Here is a 19,581-nt window from a genome sequence, read left to right as displayed (position 1 = left end):
CCTCCTCTAGTTACGTCATGACTCACTAGGCACTATTAATAGAATGGAAGACTCTTGGTAGTTGCTGAAGGATCATATATCTGACAAGGGTCTGGTAACCAGAATATATAAAGAACTCAACTACACAACAACAAAAGGACAGACAACCCAATTAAAAAACAGGCTAAGAACTTGAATATAGACACCTCTCCAATAAAATGGCCAAAAAACACATTAAAAGATGCATAGCATTAAGGTAATGCAAATCAAATCATAGTGAGATATCACTTCACACCCACTAGGATGGCTATAATGAAAACCAAAACAAACCCAGAAAATAACAAGTGTTGACGAGGACATGGAGAAACTAGAACTTTCAAACACTGATAGTGGAAATGTAAAATGGTGCAGTTGCTGTGGAAAACAGTATGGTGGTTACTCAAATAGATAAATATAGAATTACCATATGGTCCAGCAATTCCACTGCAGGTATATACACAAAAGCACTGAAACAGATATTCAAATAAAAACTTGCAAACAAATGTTCTTGGTAGCACTATTTACAGTAGCCGGAAGGTATAAACAACGGAAATGCCCATCAACTGATAAATGGATAAATAAAATATGGTATATCCATTCAACGGAATTATTATTCAAAGAAAGGAATGGATATTATTCAAAGAAAGGAACACATGCTACAACATGAATGAACCTTATAAAACTTCATGCTAAATGAAAGAAGCCAGACACAGGAAGTCACCTATTTTGTGATTCTATTTATATGAAATGTTCAGAATAAACAACTTCACAGAGAAAGAAAGCAAACTGGTGGTCACCAGGAAATAGGGGGAGAAAGGGATGGGGAGTGACTGCTTAATGGGTACAGGGTTTCCCTCTGGGATGATAAAATATTCTGGAGTTAGATAATGGTGATGGTTGTTCAACACTGTAAATGTATTGAGATTCACTGAATTGTACACTTTAAAATGATTAAAATGGTTAATTTTATGTTACATGAATTTTAATTCAATAAAAACAATAAATCACACAGCTCACACTTGACAGATTAAGGCCATGCACCCAACAACTGACTCAATTCTCTTACCATGCCGCCACTGCCTCCTTTACAAACCAAAGGTGCTCTGGACAACTTTGGCAGTGAACTTTTCCCTCCATCTAGCACCATCAGGCATAGTGTGTGTGCGCGTGCATGCGCACATTGTGTGTATGTGTGTGTGTGTGTGTGTGTGTGTGTGTGTGTGTGTACATGCTCAGTTGTGTCTGACTCTTTGCGACCCCATGGACTGTAGCCTACCAGGCTCCTCTGTCCATGGAATTTTCCAGGCAAGAAATACTGGAGTGAGTTGCCATTTCTTTCTCCAGGGGATCTTCCCAACTCAGGGATTGAACCCATGTTTTTTGTGTCTCCTGTACTGGCAGGCAGAGTCTTTACCACTTGCGCCACCTGGGGAACCAATAGGCATAGTACCTAACTATATTTGTGATAACAGAATTCCTACAATTGACTAAGCACATAAAAGTTTCTAAGCAAAATATTTTATCATAGACTCACAATGTAAACCTTCTTAAACCAAGGTCTGCTATTCATATCACAAAGTCATCCTTCATTTAGAAGTTAACCATTATTCACATAACTGATGAACCAATGACAGCTGTGAAGGACAATCCCTTATGAGATGATACTGTTTGCAAAAAGAGTACAGCCAATGGTGTTTATGCCTTCAACTAATAAATACCATTTTTCACTAACAATCCTTGGCATTTTCCAACCCCTGTGATTTCTATCCTGCTGGTAGATCACAACTCTTAGAAATATGATGTGTAAAACTGACCTTTAAACCTTCCTGTGTCAGATTACTGTTGCCAATGAGGCAGAAATGGATAAAAGACAGATTGGTAGTAAACATCTGCATGACAACCCACTCCAGAGAGTCACTCTAACCTAAAGTCTTCAGGCAACAGCATTCAAACAGCCTTCTGGAAACCAAAGTTTGTTTGGTATTCTCTTATTCCGAGCTCAATGAGGGCCTAATCCTCCAACTTATATCCATACCTTTTAATCACCATCAATGATGAAGATTTCAAAGTATCAGAAATGTTACATGCATGCAACTGGAAAACCAAACTGCAAGATCAAGTTAATTAGGAAAAAAAAAAATAGCTGCAAAGACTACTAGGAATGACACCTAGATGCATAATCCCTGACCAAGCCAAGTATTACATTTTCAACATGCTGACAATCTGGTCTTTGTTCATCAGTTCACTTAAAGGATGATGTCAGGGTCACTGGAGTGCTGCTAGCCTTTAGGATCAATGGCTTTCCAGATAAGAAACAGACTAAGGGCATAATCACCAACATCTGAGTCTCAAGAGTCCTGACAAAATAACCTCTTCAGGGAAAAGCACAAAGTCTCCAAAACAAATGCAAACAAGACTCCTTGAAATGGGGTAGAGGGGTAATCAGGCACCTCTGAGATACCTCCCTGAAAAGTCAGGAGAAGCATTCGGGTAACAAGACAGGCTAAGCGCCTCCCATAGAGACATATAAGACACTTCCCTCTCCCTTATCACTCCTCTATTGGGTAAACTTCTCAAAAGATTTTTCCAACATTCACAATTTCCATTTCCTTACTTTGTATTCACTTCAATCTGGTTTCTGCTTTTTTTTCAATCTAAAGCAGTTGTTACTGAGGTCAAAGACTCCATCTTGCTAAATTCAATATATCATTTTCGGTCTACATCTTTACTTGAGGACTTCTTTTTTTAAAATACTCTCTTCCCTTGCCTTTCATGACACATCTTAAACTGGAATTCAATTTGAAAGCGAGTTTCTAAGACAAAAATCAAATACAGTTTCAAATACTCCTGAAAATTCTATAAATGGCCTACTAAGTAAAGCCTGTTTTTTGTATGTATAACTTTATGCAGTAATGAACAGAATATATGTATACATGCAAAACAAACAGTAAGTATACCTGCTGTTTAGAACACTTTCTTTCATCTAACTAGAAACAACTTCAAGTGTATTGGGTTAAGTTTGCACACCTTAACTGCAAGCAAGTTACCATCCACTGTACCTCTCTTGCCACTTCTCATCACTTTCCTGGAGCTACCCTCCTGGACCCAACTTTGAAATGCTAGGGCTGAGCCCTCCTCTCAGTCTCTAACGGATGGTTCTCAACGTCCACTGCTCAGTGGAAACACCTGAGGACTTTAAAGATCCTAGGCTGCAATTCAGATAAAATAAACAGAAACAGGGGCTTCCCTAGAGGCCCAGATGTATAGAATCTGCCTGCAATGCAGGAGACTCAGGTTTGATCCCTGGGTCGGGAAGACCCCCTGGAGAAGAAAATGGCAACCCATTCCAGTATGCTTTGCCTGGAAAATCCCAAGGATAGAGGAGCCTGGCGGGCTACAGTCTGGAGGGTTGCAGAGTTGGACATGACCTAGCAACTAAACAACAACAAACAGAAAAAGAAATTTCTTAGGTAGGCTCCAGCAACAGTATTTTTTAACCATTCAGTGTTTCCATGTGCCACGAAAATGAGAATCACTATTCCATACTCTTTCCCCACAGCAGGGATTCCACACTCAAATGCCTATAGGGTCAGAGAAGAAAATAAACAAAGCAGGCCAGGAATAAGTCTTAGGTAGTGGTAGGCTCTTTGGTGGATTAGAAAGCAGCTGGGATCAGCTGTGCTCAATTGTTCCTATATGCGAAAGCCAGCTCAGTAGAGCTACATCTTCATACTTTTAAAGAAAAGCCCCAAATCTAGATTTTCATGGGAAATTTTCACATTTTAAATTACTGGCAACTAACTCAAAATTAAACAACAAACACTACCACTGTATGTGAAAAACAACACACATCTGGAAAGCAGATTCAGCTGTGGGCTGAGGGTGTACAACCTCTCTGCTGGTTAATTTCATTTATGCCCTTCAATTTACACCTAAATATGTGTATCCCCTGTTCATCACACTCTTCTGGGCTCTGGATTTGAATTAGCAAATGTTCATCCGACATCTCCGCTTCTCACCAGTCCCAAAGTGAACTGTAATTTAAACTACCTCAAACATTTGACCTTCCAGTGTATAGTTCAGGTACCAGCACCATTCACCTGGCTGGGCAAGCAAGAAACCTGGGCTTCATCCTATGCATGTATTTCTCTTTCTCAGTGCTTGTACCATACCACTCATCAAATCCTATCAATTACACCTCCTAAATATATCCCTTACATCTATCCACTTCCCTTTATCTCCTCTGTTATCAGCTTGGGCCCAGCTACCAGGTTTTCTCTACCTTTCCACAGTGTAGTTTTCCTCTGTATCCATGGATGCAAACCTGCAGATGTGGAGGCCTGACTGTACTACACCATGTTATATAGGACTTGAGCATCCATGGATTTTGGTACCCAAGAGGGTCCCAGCACCAATCCCCAGTGGATCCTAAAGGCTGACAGTATTAGCCAGCTCAAGGTGCCACAATAAAATACCACAGACTGGATAGCTTAAACAATAGAAATTTGTTTTCTCACAGTTCTGGAGGATAGACCTCCCATATCAATGTCTGGCAAGGCTGGGTTCTGGTAAGGGCTCTGCCCGGCATGTAAATGGCTACATTCTCACTGTGTGCTCACATGCCTTCCCTTCCTCCTCTTCTTGTATGTAAGGCCACCAATTTTATAGGATTAGGGCCCCACCCTTATGACCTCATTTAACCTTAATTACCTCCTAAATACTACCTTCAAATATAGTCACATTAGGGAGTAGGGCTTCAAAAAGCAATTTTAGGGGGATGCAATTCACTCAACAGCACATTGTAATCTTAGAATCATTTTTCTCCCAACATTCACTCATTCTCTTCAATTTGATAAGAATAATCTTTCACAACCACAAATATTTACAAATGTTTGTGTGTATACATGCTTGACCCAACAATTCTACTTCCAGGAATTTATCCTACAAATATATTCACACACATATGAACTAGCATATGCATAATACTATTTCTTATAGTAAATTACTGGAAACAATTTAAATGTCCCTCAATAGGGGAATGGTTAAATAATCTGTGGTGTATCTATACAATGGAATACTAGATAGTCATTGAAAAGAATAAGAACACTATGTACTAGAATGGAAAGATTTCTAGGACATCATTAAGAGAACAAAACAAGAAACAGAACAGTGTATACCAGTATGCTGTTTGTGTAAACAACAGAAAGAATATGCATTTGCTTGAATGTTAATGACATTTCTAGAATGACAATTCTAGAAAATGTCTAGATGATACATAAAACTACTAACCATGATGACCCCTTTGGAAGGAATGGGAAAACTGGCAGCTGGGGCAGGGAGTAGGACCCGCTGCAGACATTCTGCAGACTGTCCCCCAAAGCTTTGCCTTGTAACTTCTATTTTTTCTTGAGTTTACCTCACCTTAAAGGTTATTTCCCAAGCAAACTTTCCCCAGTTTCCAAACTAGGTCAGTACCCCTTTTTTTAGGTACTCACAGTACCTATACTTCTTCCTGAACCTATCACAATTGTAATGGGGAATTGTATAATTATACATTTCTGTCACTCTCTTTAAACTACATGGTCCAAGAGTGCAGAGACAACATTCATGGCTTTTACTGCTGTATTCCCAGACCTAAAATAATGTCTGCCCTAGACATTTCTAGAATTGTCATGTAGGTCCTCCCTCACATGTTTGCTGAACAAATGAATGACTGCTCTTACCTTCAAACCTAGCAGAGTAAACTGACACAGAAGCAAATGATCACAATGCGTCTGTCATTAGTGTTAAGACAGCAGTCCATTTAGAACAGTGATTCTCAAGTGGGGGTGATTTTGACCCTCCCAGGGGACATCTGGAAGTGTCTGGAAACATTTTTGAGTGTTACAACTGTGTGGGTTGTGTGACTGTTGGACTGTCACAACTGTGTGTGTGTGTGGAGGGGGACTCCTGGTAACTATTAACTAGAGGTCAGGAATGCTGCTAAACAACCTATAATGCACAGGATAGCCTCCACAAAAAGAATTATCTGGTCCAAAATGTCAACCACATCTTTAATTTAGAGGAAGGTCATAACCAAAATGGTGATCAGTTCTATTCCAGGTGGTGGTGTTTTTTTGCAGGGGGTTAGGATGTCAAGAAAAGCTTCAGAGAGGAAGTAAAGCTTTAAATCGCCTGTTGAAGGGTGGCAGGGACCATATCACAGTAAATTGTCTGCCAAAGGTAATGTGAGGTGTTTAAAGGCAAAGTTATGGTTTAAACAGGTTCCCCCCCACCAAGTACCCCATACCCTGATATTACTCATCTTTATTCCCTTCTTGTTGAAACAAAACTTTCATTCTCTTAGGGTAGTGATTTCAGCTAAAAATATTAAGGCCAAATTAATTCAGACTAAGATAAAGTCAGATAGGCCTTTCACTCTTCAAAATGTCAGCTGCATTTTAAAATATGCAAATACTTACAAATACAAAAAAATCTTTAACTCCTTAATGTTCAGATTACTTGTAATAAAGCTACTTTTGAACTCAATAGCCAGGTTGGTTCTGGTAAAGATTTCTCCAATTTTTTTTTTTTTAAAAAGGGCTTCTCCATTTTTTTTATTGTTTTTAACTTTCTTCCCTCTGTCCTCAGTTTCTGAGGTCCCAAGATCCAAGTTTTTCCACAAGCATCTCATGCTATTAAGTTCTTGTGCCAGAGAGGATACGATGCAATAAATGTAAATAAATTGTACATATAAATTAGGAGTAATCTGTAGATTTTTTAAAAGGCTTTCACTAAAAGTTATAGATACTCCTGAAGAAATTAAGTTCAGATAATTCAAAATAGAAAGAAAGAAAGAAAACAGTGTTTTACTGTAACACAAGCCTGCTGCCTTCTGAGCTGGAAGCACACACTCTGCTCTAGTATGGCCATTCTCAGGGTCTCGGAGTGGGTGTTCTCTCCAGAAACTGAGGCTTGAGACTAACCAAGAACAAAGAAAAACGCCTGGCACGGAAGGTTTGGGCGAAGTTTTGTACATAAATGATTTGAGGAGGAACACTTCCTCAGATTTTGGAAGGCATACAAATCACTCTTTTTCTTGCTTACATGTAAAAAAACTTTTATTTCGTGTTTCCAGATCATTTCCTAATAAGAAAATACCTTATAATTTACAGACAGCAATTTATTCTCCCTTACATTTGCTGACCACTAAAACTGGATACAGTTTCCTTAAGCTTTACCAGAGTCAGAGGATTGGGAATGATGTGAGCATAGCAGAGTGCAAATGCAACATCAACTCCAACGTCGGCCAGCTGGTTTCCATCGAGAGGTCCCCCTGGAGAAAGCCCCTCCGAGGCGGCGGCCGGGGTCGGCGCGGAGTAAGACCCACCGGGGCGGCCCAGTGGCAGCCACGGGGCAGGGCCGGGGTCTGCCTGGACCCTGTTTACCTTTGTTTCAGGTACTCCAGCTCACAGCCGGGCCCGGGATCCCGCCCGAGGCCCCGAGCTGGTGACACATCCTTCTTTGGCCAAGTCGGGCCGAGGTTGGGCAGGGGGCGGGGAAGGAAAATAAAGCCTCAGCTCCTAACGACGTGACTCTCAGTTCTTCCAAAACGTTGGCATTTGTTTCTCTGCCAAGCTTTCCTATTAACAAGTTCCCGAGGGCTGTACGGACGAACTGGCCCCGGAGCCCCGAAAGTGGGAGGGACCAGGCCGTCCCCCGCCCTCTCGTCTGTTGGCGCCCCGGGGCAGGCCGTTTTCACACCTCCCGGGCTGACAAGGCCCGGGACCAAGCTGGGCATGAGGCGGCGCCCGTACCGCCTCGAACCCCGACTTCCGCGGCCGGGCCAGCCCCGCTGGCCCCTCGGGCCAGTCCGGTCCCCGCCCCCAGGCCCCGGCCCCGCCCGCCCGGGCCTCCGCGCACCGCCCCCCGGCCTCGCCACAACCCGCGGGCCGGACCCGGGGCGCGAGAGCGCCCGGCCGCGCGGCCGGCGGCCACACGCCTACCTCAGCGCCCGCGGTTCCTCCTCCGGCTCCTGCCTTGAATCACGGACAGCGCTAGCCGCCAGGCCTCCCGGCGGTGCGGGATTTGAGACTGCGAGTGCGGCGCGTGAGGAGCTGAGGCCCGAGCGCGCCCCGCCCAGCCGCCAGTCCACCCCCACCTACCCCTCGGCCCCACCCTCTGCTGTGGGCTCGGAGCCCCGCCCCGCCTGCCAGGCTCCGCCCCTCCCAGTGGGCCCCGCCCACCCTGCCGGCCTGAGAGTGACAGGGGGCGGTCAGGGGCGCTAGGAGAGCGCGGCGGCCGCAGTGCCTGCAGTCCCGCGTCTGGCGGCCATGCGGGAACGCGATTCGTAGTGCTTACTACGATTTGGCGGATGCGAATTTCACTCTAGGATATATTATTACAGTGACTGGTATTATAACCTTATCGTTGTTGTTGTTATTGTCAGTAGTAGTTTTGCTCTCTTGTAGCCGACTGGATGGTACCATTTGAGGCTAGAGGTGGCAGACAGGTAGCCCTCACCGCTGACCAGACACTCCTGGTCACTCTGATACAGCATCTGCGCCGTGTGTCGTTATGAAATAGTGAATAAGTTGTGGGAATTTTGAAAGAGATATTTATTATTAACAGTTATTGTTAAATATAACACAAATACACAAAGTCGTATAAAACCAATGTACAACTTATGAATTATCCAGAGACATACGCCTTTATAACAACTCCTCAGATTTAGCACCATTTTAAATGGTCTGGCTTAAAACATAAATCTCATTGATAGTTGGGAGGAGTCAGCTAGGGAAGATCCTCCCAAAATTACCTTCCTTGTAAATGACACAGGGATTCACAGGCCACTTGCCCACAGTCCTGTGCTAAGAGCACATACAGGAAACTTGAAAAAGTGAAATTCTTTATTAAAAAGATAAATCAATAAATACACAAACATGTAAATAACTTAATAAATAAGTCAATCAGGAGAGTGAACAGCATGAATAAGGAGCACCTAGGGGTGGGAAGTATGTGGGTATGTGAAGACTTAAAAATAGCCAAGGATTAGGTGGCCTGCAAGGGTAGGTCCTGGACACCTAGCTGTCCTCGCTGTGTCACTAACACCTAGCACAAAACCAAGGGTATAATAGATGCTGTGTGTGTATTTATAGTTCAAGAAAGGAAAAAAGATAGGTATATATTCATATATACAGTTGACCCCTGAACAAGGCTGGGTGAGTACGGGGCGTCTATCACCCACCCACCTCCCTTGCAGTGGAAAATCCTCTGTCATGCTATCTCTGACTCAAAAACAAAGAATTGATAAATGACTCACTCGAGGGCTGAAAAAGTTTGGATAGAATCAGGATTCAAATCTCAGTTCTTTTGACTCCACATATTGTAATCTCTAATCAAGCACAGATTTTCCCCTGCATTTAAAGATCTGAAACATGAAAATACAAGTACCGTATTTATTGAGAAGTATCTGCATATAAGTGGATCTCCAATGTCCGAACCTTCGTTGTTCAAGGGTCAAATGTGTAATCACACCAAACATGCTTTGCCTACTGAATAATTTCATCCAGGGTCACATCTTCCAATAGTTAAAATGATGTGCTCCCTAAGATGCCTTCATGCCTTGGAGCTTTAAACTTTATGCTGCTTTCCAGTTTAAAAAAAAAAAAAAGCTCTTTCAAGTGAATTAGCCTATCTTACTTGAGATTTAGAGCAGTCCTGTGAGAAAGGCAGGGCAGGACAGAAGGACTTTGCAAAGGTCACAGTGTAATGCATACTTGTGAGGAAGGGAAGTACACAATGAACTGTACAATTTCAGTACTGCTGACTCTGCCAATCCCTGCTGGATTCCAGGTTTGTTTTGACAGTTTCATTATCTGAGTTTTTACATTAGGACTTTTTGGGCTCCTTTGCTATATGCAGTATGATTTGAATTTATAAAGCACGCAAGATCTAACTTGAAATTTGATTCAGCACGACGGAGTCAGCATATCCGTCTTAAGTACCTTGGCGAGTTAGGGTAGAGAGCTACCAATTCACCACAATTTATTGAGCATCCAAACTCTGTGGTTGGTGATATGAATACGAAGAATAGAAAATGTGTAGACATAATCTTTGCTCTAAAGGGATTTATAGCCAAATTAGGGAGAACAAGTTGAAAATAAACAAGTGTTTAATTTGTTTGGATGGTAGGGGAACAGTCTTGAGCACAATTAATTCTATTAGGTGTAGGGAGAGAGTATGATGTCTTTTCAGAGAAGAGAATACCTGATTATTTTTTTTTTTAATTATGGAAAAGAAAATCAACTTTTGCAAAAGTAGGGCTTCCTCAGTGGCTCACCAGTAAAGAATTCACCGGTAATGCAGGAGATTCAGGAGACTTGGGTTCAATCCCTGGGTTGGGAAGTTCCCCTGGAGGAGGAAATGGAAACCCACTCCAATATTCCTGTTTGGGAAATTTCATGGACAAGGAGCCTGAGGGCTACAGTCCATAGGGCGCAGAGTCGGACCTGACTGAGCAACTGAACGCAACACAACGACACTGCAAAAGCAGAGAGAATAATGTGATGAACTACTGTGCTCTCATTGCTCAGCTTTAACAGCTACCATCCCATGACCCCTGTGTTCCTTCTGTATCCTCACCATCTCTTTCCCTCCCTGGATTATTCTGAAGCAAATCACAGTAGAATATTATTTCAAATATTCTAGAATATTTGAAATATTATTTCAGTAGAATATTATTTCTCTAAAATATAGGTTCTGTTTTTAAAAACAACAAAATCATTTATCTTTAAAAATTATTTTTTTGGCTCAGGTAATAAAGAATTTCCCTGCAATTCAGGAGACCCGGTTTCATCCTTGGGTCAGGAAGATCTCCTAGAGAAGGGAATGGCTATCCATTCCAGTATTTTTGCCTGGAGAATTCCATGGACAGAGGAGCCTGGTGGGCTACAGTCCATGGGGTCGCAAAAAGTCAGGATACAACTGAGTGAATAACACTTTTACTAACATCTAGTCAGTATTCAAATTTCCCCAATTTTCTCACAAGTGTTTATATCTTCAAGTCAGGATTCAGATAAAGCCCTCACGTTGTATTTTTTAATGATTCTTTTTTATTTTTTAAGTTTATATAGGAAGCATTACTATGAATAAAGCTAGTGGAGGTGATGGAATTCCAGCTGAGCTATTCCAAATCCTAAAAGATGATGCTGTTAGAGTGCTGCACTAATATGCCAGCAAATTTGGAAAATTCGGCAGTGGCCACAGGACAGGAAAAGGTCAGTTTCATTCCAATCCCAAAGAAAGGCAATGCCATTGAATGCTCAAACTACCACACAGTTGTGCTCATTTCACATGCTAGCTCAAAGTCCTGCAAGTTAGACTTCAACAGTACATGAACTGAGAACTTCCAGATGTACAAGCTGGATTTAGAAAAGACTGAAGAACCAGAGATCAAATTTCCAACATCTGTTGGATCATAGAAAGAGCAAGAGAATTCCAAAAAAAAATCTACTTCTGTTTCATTGACTATGCTAAAGCCTGTGACTGTGTGGATCACAGCAAACTGTAGAAAATTCTTAAAGAGATGGGAATACCAGACCACCTCACCTGCCTTCTGAGAAACCTGTGTGCAAATCAAGAAGCAACAGTTAAAACCAGACACAGAATAACTCACTAGTTCAAAATTGGGAAAGGAGTATGTCAAGGCTGTATGTTGTCACCTTGCTTATTTAACTTCTATGCAGAGTACATCATTGTGAAATGCCAGGGTGGATGAAGCACAAGATGGAATCAAGATTGCTGGGAGAAATATCAATAACCTTGGATATGCAGATGATACCACCCTAATGGCAGAAAGCAAATAAGAGTTAAAGAGCCTCTTGATGAAGGCGAAAGAGAAGAGTGAAAAAGCTGGCTTAAAACTCAGCATTCAAAAATAAAGATCACAGCATCCGGTCCCATCACTTTATGGCAAATAGACGGGGGGAAATGGGAACAGTGACAGACTTTATATTTTCTTGGGCTCCAAAATCATTGTGGATGGTGACTACAGCCATGAAATTAAAAGATGCCTGCTCCTTGTCATAGCTATGACAAACCTAGACAGTGTATTGAAAAGCAGAGACATTTTCTGACAAAGGTCTGTAAATTCAAAACTATGGTTTTTCCAGTCGTCATGTATGGATGTAAGAGTTGGACTACCTAACCGGACCACCTTACCTGCTTCCTGAGAAACCTCTATGCAAATCAAGAAGCAGTAGTTAGAACTGGACATGGAACAACTCACTGGTTCAAAACCGGGAAAGGAATATGTCAAAACTGTATATTGTCACCAAAGAACTGATGTTAAGCACCAAAGAACTGATGCTTTTGAACTGTGGTGCTGGAGAAGACTCTTGAGAGTCCCTTGGACTGCAAGGAGATCAAACCGGTCAATCCTAAAGGAAATCAACCCTGAATATTCATTGGAAGGACTGATGCTGAAGCTCCAATACTTTGGCCACCTGATATAAAGAGTAGACTCATTGAAAAAGACCCTGGTGCTGGGAAGGATTGAGGGGAGGAGGAGAAGGGATGAGAGGATGAGATGGTTGGATGGCATCATGGATTCAATGGACATGAGTTTGAGCAAATTCTGGGAGTTAGTGAAGGACAGGTAAGCCTGGCATGCTATAGTCCATGGGGTCGCAAAGAGTCTGACACAACTGAGTGACTGAATAACAACAACAAATTTTTATTTTGACTGTGCCATGCAGCTTGCAGGATATCTTAGTTCCCTGATGAGGGATTGAACCTGTACTTTTGGCAGTGAAAGTGTGTAGTCCTAACCACTGCACTGCCAGGGAATTCCCATCACATTGTATTTGGTAAAAACGCTGAAAACATTTTTCTTTCTGTGCACTTTATATGTTAAAGAAATTAATAGTTGGTCCTGGACTTTCCTACATTCTGCACTTTACTGATTATACCCTGAGGTATTGTTTAATGTGTTCCTCTATCTCTATGTTTCCCATAAACAGGTAATAGATAAAGACATTAAAACAGTTACTGTAATTGTATTCTAAATGTTCAAAAAGCTAAGCAGAGAAATGAGATAAATAAAAAGACCCAAATTGTACTTCTAAAGAAGATGACAATGTTTGAATAAAAATATATTGGATAGGTTAGTGGCAAAGTGGACATTGCCAAAGAAAAGATTAGTGAACTTGAAGTCACACCAATAGAAATTTCCAAAATGAAACATACATAGGGGAAAAAAAGATTTTGAAAATGTAGAGAATCAGTGAGTTTTGGGACAATTTCAAGTGGCCTAACATATGTAAATGAAATCTCTAAAAGAGAGAGTTGGAGCCAAAACGTATTTGGATAAATAATGGCCTAAAATATTCAACATTGATGAAAACTATATACTCACAGATTTAAGAATTTCAACACCCAAAACACACAAAAAAATAAAGAAAGCTATATGAAGGCACATCAAAATCAGATTTCTCATTAACACAACATTATAAAGCAATTACACTTCAAATTAAAAAATAAAAGTGATAGATGAAAACTATAAGATTGCTCAAAATCTGTAATAAAGAGAGAAGTCTTAAAAGTACGGAGAGGAGAGACATGTTACATATAGAGGAACAAAGAAAGGATGACAGCAGATCTCTTGTTAGGAACAATGCAAGCAAGAACATAGTGAAATAACATCTTTAAAATACTGGAAAAACCTGTCAATCTAGAATTCTATTCTCAAAAAAAGAAGCTTCAACAAATTAGAAAAAATAGAATTCTATTCTCATCTAAAAATTTCTCAAAAATGAAGACAAAAGAAAGACTTTTTCAGATGTACAAAAGGTAAAAAAATTCATCATAGCAGACCTGTACTGCAATAAATGCTAAAGGAAGTCTTCCATACATAAGGAAAAATGGCACTGAAAGAAATTACAGATCTATGGAAATGAAGGAAGAGTGAAAAATAGTAACTGTAAGTATAAATATATAAAATCTTAAAATTATTATTAAAATCACTTTAAAAGATGCTTTATTACTTAAACAAAAATACATTGTATTATGGCTATGATTGCCAGATAAAATATGAGATGCCCAATTAACTTTGAATTTCAAATAATTGTTACCTTATTAAGTATGTGTTCCTAAATATTGCATGAAACATATTTAATGAAGTTATTTGGTATTTATCTGAACTTTAGATTTTACTTGGTGCCTGCCCTTCATTTTTATTCATTAGACCTGGCAGCCCAATTTTGAAGTTTATAATGTATGACAAAAACAACAAAAATGCTAAGAGAGGGAATAAAAGTATGCTGCTATAAGTTTCTTATACTGTATTGATACTTAAAGAAATAAAATTTCACTTGAATTTAAATTTTGATAACTTAAAAATTCATATAAACCCTAAAGTAACTATTAAAATAACAAGATAGTACAAGCTAAAAAAGCCACAAATGAGTTAAAATGTAAACATAAAAAATTTTAATTAACCCAAAAGCACATACAAAAACAGGAGAAAGCAACAAAGAATCAACTGAAAAGGTAGAAAACAACAAGATGGTAGACTTTAACCAAACCATATCAATAATCATACTAAATATAAACAGATTGAACACCTCCAATTAAAAGGTAGAGACTGGGTTAAAGAGAAGGCACAACAGTATCCTGCTTACAAAGAATGCATTTTAAATCCACAGGCACAAATAGGTTAACACTAAAAGGGTGGAAAAAGATTTACTATGCAAACAAAAGGAAATTAATCAAAAGAAAAGATTTCAGAGCAAAGAATATTACAAGAAGTAAAGAAGATCAGTTCACAAGGATAAAGGGATCAATTCATCAAGAGGACCTAACAATTCTAATGTTTATTTAATAAAATAGAGCTTTGAAATACATGAAGCAAACACTGAAGTAGACAAATTCACAATCATACTTGTTTATTTCAAACCCTTCTCCTAGTAATAGAATAAGTAGACAGAAAATTAGTAAGAATGTAGAAGACTTGGATAACACCATCAAGCAGCTTCACCTAACTGACATTTATAGGACACTCCATCCAATAAAATAATTCACATACTTTCTAGATACATATGGAATACTTAACCAAGATAGACCAGATTTTGTGCTATAAAATAAAGTTGAAAGCATTTAAAAGAATTTAAGTCATACACATTATCCTCTCTGACCACAATGGAATTAAATTAGAAATCAGTAATATATCTAGAATTTAGGGTATTCCCTCCTCCTTCCCCTTAGTCTCAAAACTCCTCTTCCTCCCATGTTCGTCCTTTCTCCGCCAAGATCCCATTATCCGTTCAGTTACATAAGCCAGGAATTCTTTTCTTCTTTTTGAAAAATTTTCTTTTTGTTAAAAAGAAATGAACTATTTTTGACTCTTCTGGGTCATCAGGACTGCGTGGGCTTTTCTCTAGTTGTGGAGAGCAGGGGCTACTCTCTAGCTGTGGTGCACAGGCTTCTCATTGTGGTGACTTCTCTTGTTGCTGAGCACAGGCTCTTGGGCTTGTGGGCTTCAGTAGCTGTGGCACATAGGCGCACTGCTTGTGGCTCCTGGGCTGTAGAACACAGACTCAGTAGTTATGGCACATGGGCTTAGTTGCTCTGCAGCATGCGGGATCTTCCTGGATCAGGGATTGAACTCATGTCTCCTGCATTGGCAGGCAGATTCTTTACTTCGGAGCCACCAGAGAAGCCTAAACCAAAAAATTCTTAACTCCTCCTTCTTCCTCCTCTCTCTTGTGAAACAAATCTCCAAATTCTGCTGACTTTTCTTTCAAATTGTTTCTCAAATCTGTTTGCTCCTTTCTGCTTCAATTACTGCAGCTTTAGTCATCAAAAGTTCAGATCATAACCATCCCTCTTTGTGGGCCTGCACCAGGCACCTAACTGGTCCCTCTGCCTGCCATCTTGCCGCCCTTTAACATAATTCACATACTTTACAATGTGGCTGAGCATAGTGAACAATCTATCACATTCTTATAGTTTCTTAGTATCTGTGAATATTTTCCCTTTATTTAGAAAGTCTCTACTGTTAGGCATCACCAACTCAATGGACATCAGTTTGAGCGAGCTCCGGGAGATGGTGAAGGACAGAGAAACCTGGCGTGCTGCAGTCCATGGGGTTGTGAAGAGTTGGACACGACTGAAAGAGTGAACAATTACTGTCAGAAGTTCTGATTCCTCGGTTGAAACCAGAATTCAATTTCTCCACTTTTTTTTGCAGCTATGGGAAGATATGTTTCTAGAGACATTGTTTCCTTACACGGGGAATGTGATTACTTTGGGAAATCTGAAAAGTTTGAAGTTTGTGTTTAGTTTTCTTTCTTGTTTTTGTTTTCTTCCTTCTTCCCATCCACTTTTCCTCTTTTACTTCCTTTCTGTGACATCTTTATTGAGACATAATTCACATATCATACAATTCACCTATTTAAAATATGAAATTCAGTGTTTTTGGTATATTCACAGATATGTGCAATCATCATCAAAATCAGTATTAGAACATTTTCATCAACCCAAAGAGGAATGCCACATCCATTAAGCCACTCTCTGTTTCTACCCATCCTACCTTCTAGCAACCACTGGTCTACTTTCTGTATTAATAACTATTCTGAGGATTTTATGTAAATAGAACCATCTAACATGTAGCTTTTACATCTTGTTTATTGCATATCTGTAGCATGTTTTCAAGGTTCATCTGTGTTATACTGATCCATGTGTCAGTATTTTATTCCTTTTTTTTTTTTTTAGCTGAGCAATATTCTTAGTATGGCTATACTACAGTTCATTTATCCAGTCACTTGCTAATGATCAGTGTTGGGTTGATTTCAACTTTTTGCTATTACAAATAAGATTCATGTCTAAGTCTTTGTATGAACATATGCCTTCATTTCTCTTAACTATATATTTATTGGTGGAATTGCTGGATCAATTACCATATAGTGGTAACTCTGTGTTTAAATGTTTGATTTTCTTTGCTTGAAGGTTAAAGTTAAGAAGATGATTTTTGAGAGACCTAGGATATGGGATGTTAATTTTTCATTATTTCATCATTTCAGTTTTTTAAAGAGCAACCTTTTGTATACAGAAAGAAAAACAAAAACAAACACTTAGAGCTACATTTGTTTAATTAAAGTCAAATTAGTTAAAGGTAACCAGTTTTAAGATTTAGTTTTTCTTAAGGCTTTTAAACTTAATTTTAAATATTGTAATTTTAAGATAAATGTAGTATTCTGTTGCAACTTAAAATTAATTCATAAATATGAAAAATTCCCTAAACATTTATTATTACATTGGTTAAATTATCAGATATTTCAAACTACAACTACAAATGTAACATATTTGATCCTCCAAAGCACTTTAAACATTCAATAAGCAATCCTACAAATCTAAAAACCAATATTCCTAAGCATTTAAACTGTGTAAACTTAGTGACTCAAAATTTATAGATTTAGTATCTCAGATTCTCTGAAAAATTCAAACACAGTTTATAATCATAATCAATTCAACTTTTACACATCTCACATTTGAATCCCCAATCTACTATCAATAAAATTCTTTTCAATATTTAAAATTAAAATCACAAGTCTAAATTCAAGATTTCAAGTACCCAGTTGTAAAATAAGAGACACCTAAATTGCCAAGATGATTAAAAAATAACTTATTCTTGAACTCAATACCAAAAGTGTTAAATCTTAGGCTAGAGTCACTTTCTCACTCTTATTTGGGGACTGTGGAAATTTGGCTAGTAGAAAAATTCAGCTAAAGTGACAAATCATAAATAATAGTTCATACGTAGTTTAACATTTTTAGGTGAATATTTAGGTTAGAACATTATAAATATACATTCATCCACCATACCTTTTCTTTGAGTGAGTCTGAACTGAAGAGCCAAGACATTTTCATTGCATAATCCACTCTCAAGTTGTATCCTGTATGATTTCTAGTTTGGATTGTGTTAAAATGGAGCAAAACCTTTAAGCCACTTGCAAAAACAATGTAACTGTGGGTTGAGTTCAGATTTTTACATTTCCTTTCAATCTTTCATTAACTGTCGTCCATTTATTTTGGCTGCACTGTGTGTAATGAGGGATCCTGCTTCCCTGACCAGGGATCAAACCTGTGCCCCTTGAAGTGGAAGCACGGATTCTTAATCACTGGACTACCAGGGAAGGCCCTGTCTTGTCCATTTTTTAGTTTAAGAATTTTTTTTTAGCAAGTTGCCATTAGCTAGTTTTTCCAAAGCATTCATCTTAATTTTCATAGAAACAAAAACTTCCTTTCTACACTTACATTTCATGGGTTTATGTCATATTTAACTAAATCGGTTAATTAGAACTACAAGCAGAAATAACATCAGTAAGTTTGGAAAAATATGCAACTGATTCTTGGTTTGTGTTGTGCTTAACTGGCAGGAGCAGACAATGACTGTATACTAGAGAAGGACTAGCTATAAATACTCAACTATAAATTTCCTGGGTACCAATAGGTATATTTTATGGAAAAGAATGGAGAATGTTGGTTAATTCAGTAATAGAGCTAAGTGGAGGCTGGTTTAAAAAGTTTCTATCATTTTTCACAGTTTTAAAAATTGAGTTACAATTGTTACATGCAATAAAATCTACCCTTTTGAGTGTATAGCCCTATGAGTTTTGACAAATGCTTACAGTTGTGTAACCATTATCATGGTCAAGGTACAGGATATTGCTACCAACCCTCAAAATGCCCTTGTCCTTCTCCTTTGTAGTCAGTCACTCCCCCACTGTTCCCCAGCCCCAGCTCCAGATAACAATGAAGTCTGTGTAATTCTCTGAAGAGTCAACCAAACTGCTAGGTATATCATTAATTTTTTCTATTTTCTTGCTGAGTAGTATCCCATGGTATGGATATACTACAATTGATTTGACTATTTACCTCTTGAAGCACATCTAAATTGTTTCCAGTTTGGGGCTATTACGCAGAAAGCTACTAGGAACATTCACGTACAGGTTTTTGTATGAACATACATTTTCATTTCTCTGTAAAGTGATATCTCTTTGTGATTTAAATTAACCCCTAATGGCTAATGGGGTTTCCCAGGTGGCTCAGTGGTAAAGAATCTGCCTGCCAAGCAGGAGACATGGGTTCAGTCCCTGGGTGGGGAAGGTCCGCTAGAGAAGGAAATGGCATCCCACAACAGTATTCTTGCCTGGGAAATCCCATGGACAGAGGAGACTGGTGGGCTACAGTCCCTGGGGTTGCAAAGAATCAGATGACTAAACAGCAGCACCAGCAATGGCTGATGATGTTGAATATCACTTACAACACTTATCTGTATATCCTTTTTGGTGAAATGTCTGTTCATGTCTTTTGCCCATTTTCTAATTAGATCATTTATTTTGTCACTGTTGAGTTTGGGATTCCTTTGTATATTGTAGATCCTAGTCTGTTTTTAGATATGTGGTTTGCAAATATTTTCTCTCAGTCTGTAGTAACTTGTTTTTTTCTTTCTTTTAATAGAGTTTTTTTTTAGAGCAAAATTTTCTAATTTTGATGAGATTTTATTTACCAATTTTTCTCTTT

General features: G+C 39.1%; 2 protein-coding genes across 5 annotated transcripts in view; one reads left to right on the top strand and one right to left on the bottom strand.

Annotated features, from left to right (window-relative positions):
• PPP2R3A (protein phosphatase 2 regulatory subunit B''alpha) overlaps window positions 1-8,162 on the bottom strand; it is a 228,811-nt gene extending 220,649 nt beyond the window's left edge. For all 4 annotated transcript variants that reach the window (XM_043874682.1, XM_043874683.1, XM_043874681.1 and 1 more), the window contains exon 1: window positions 8,004-8,162. The gene's annotated coding sequence lies outside the window, so the exon portion shown is untranslated. The remainder of the gene's footprint in view (window positions 1-8,003) is intronic.
• Window positions 7,283-8,285, top strand: LOC122675245 (basic proline-rich protein-like). Its single transcript, XM_043873668.1, has 2 exons — window positions 7,283-7,506; window positions 7,652-8,285. Exons 1-2 carry the CDS (start codon window positions 7,283-7,285, stop codon window positions 8,283-8,285), a joined length of 858 nt encoding a protein of 285 aa, XP_043729603.1.
• Window positions 8,286-19,581: the final 11,296 nt, after the last annotated feature.

The sequence above is a fragment of the Cervus elaphus genome, chromosome 19 (assembly GCF_910594005.1).
Source record: "Cervus elaphus chromosome 19, mCerEla1.1, whole genome shotgun sequence".
In the NCBI taxonomy this organism is placed as follows: Eukaryota; Metazoa; Chordata; class Mammalia; order Artiodactyla; family Cervidae; genus Cervus; species Cervus elaphus.
Note: the sequence above shows the minus strand (reverse complement) of the source record. Positions and strands in the feature narration are given on the sequence as shown.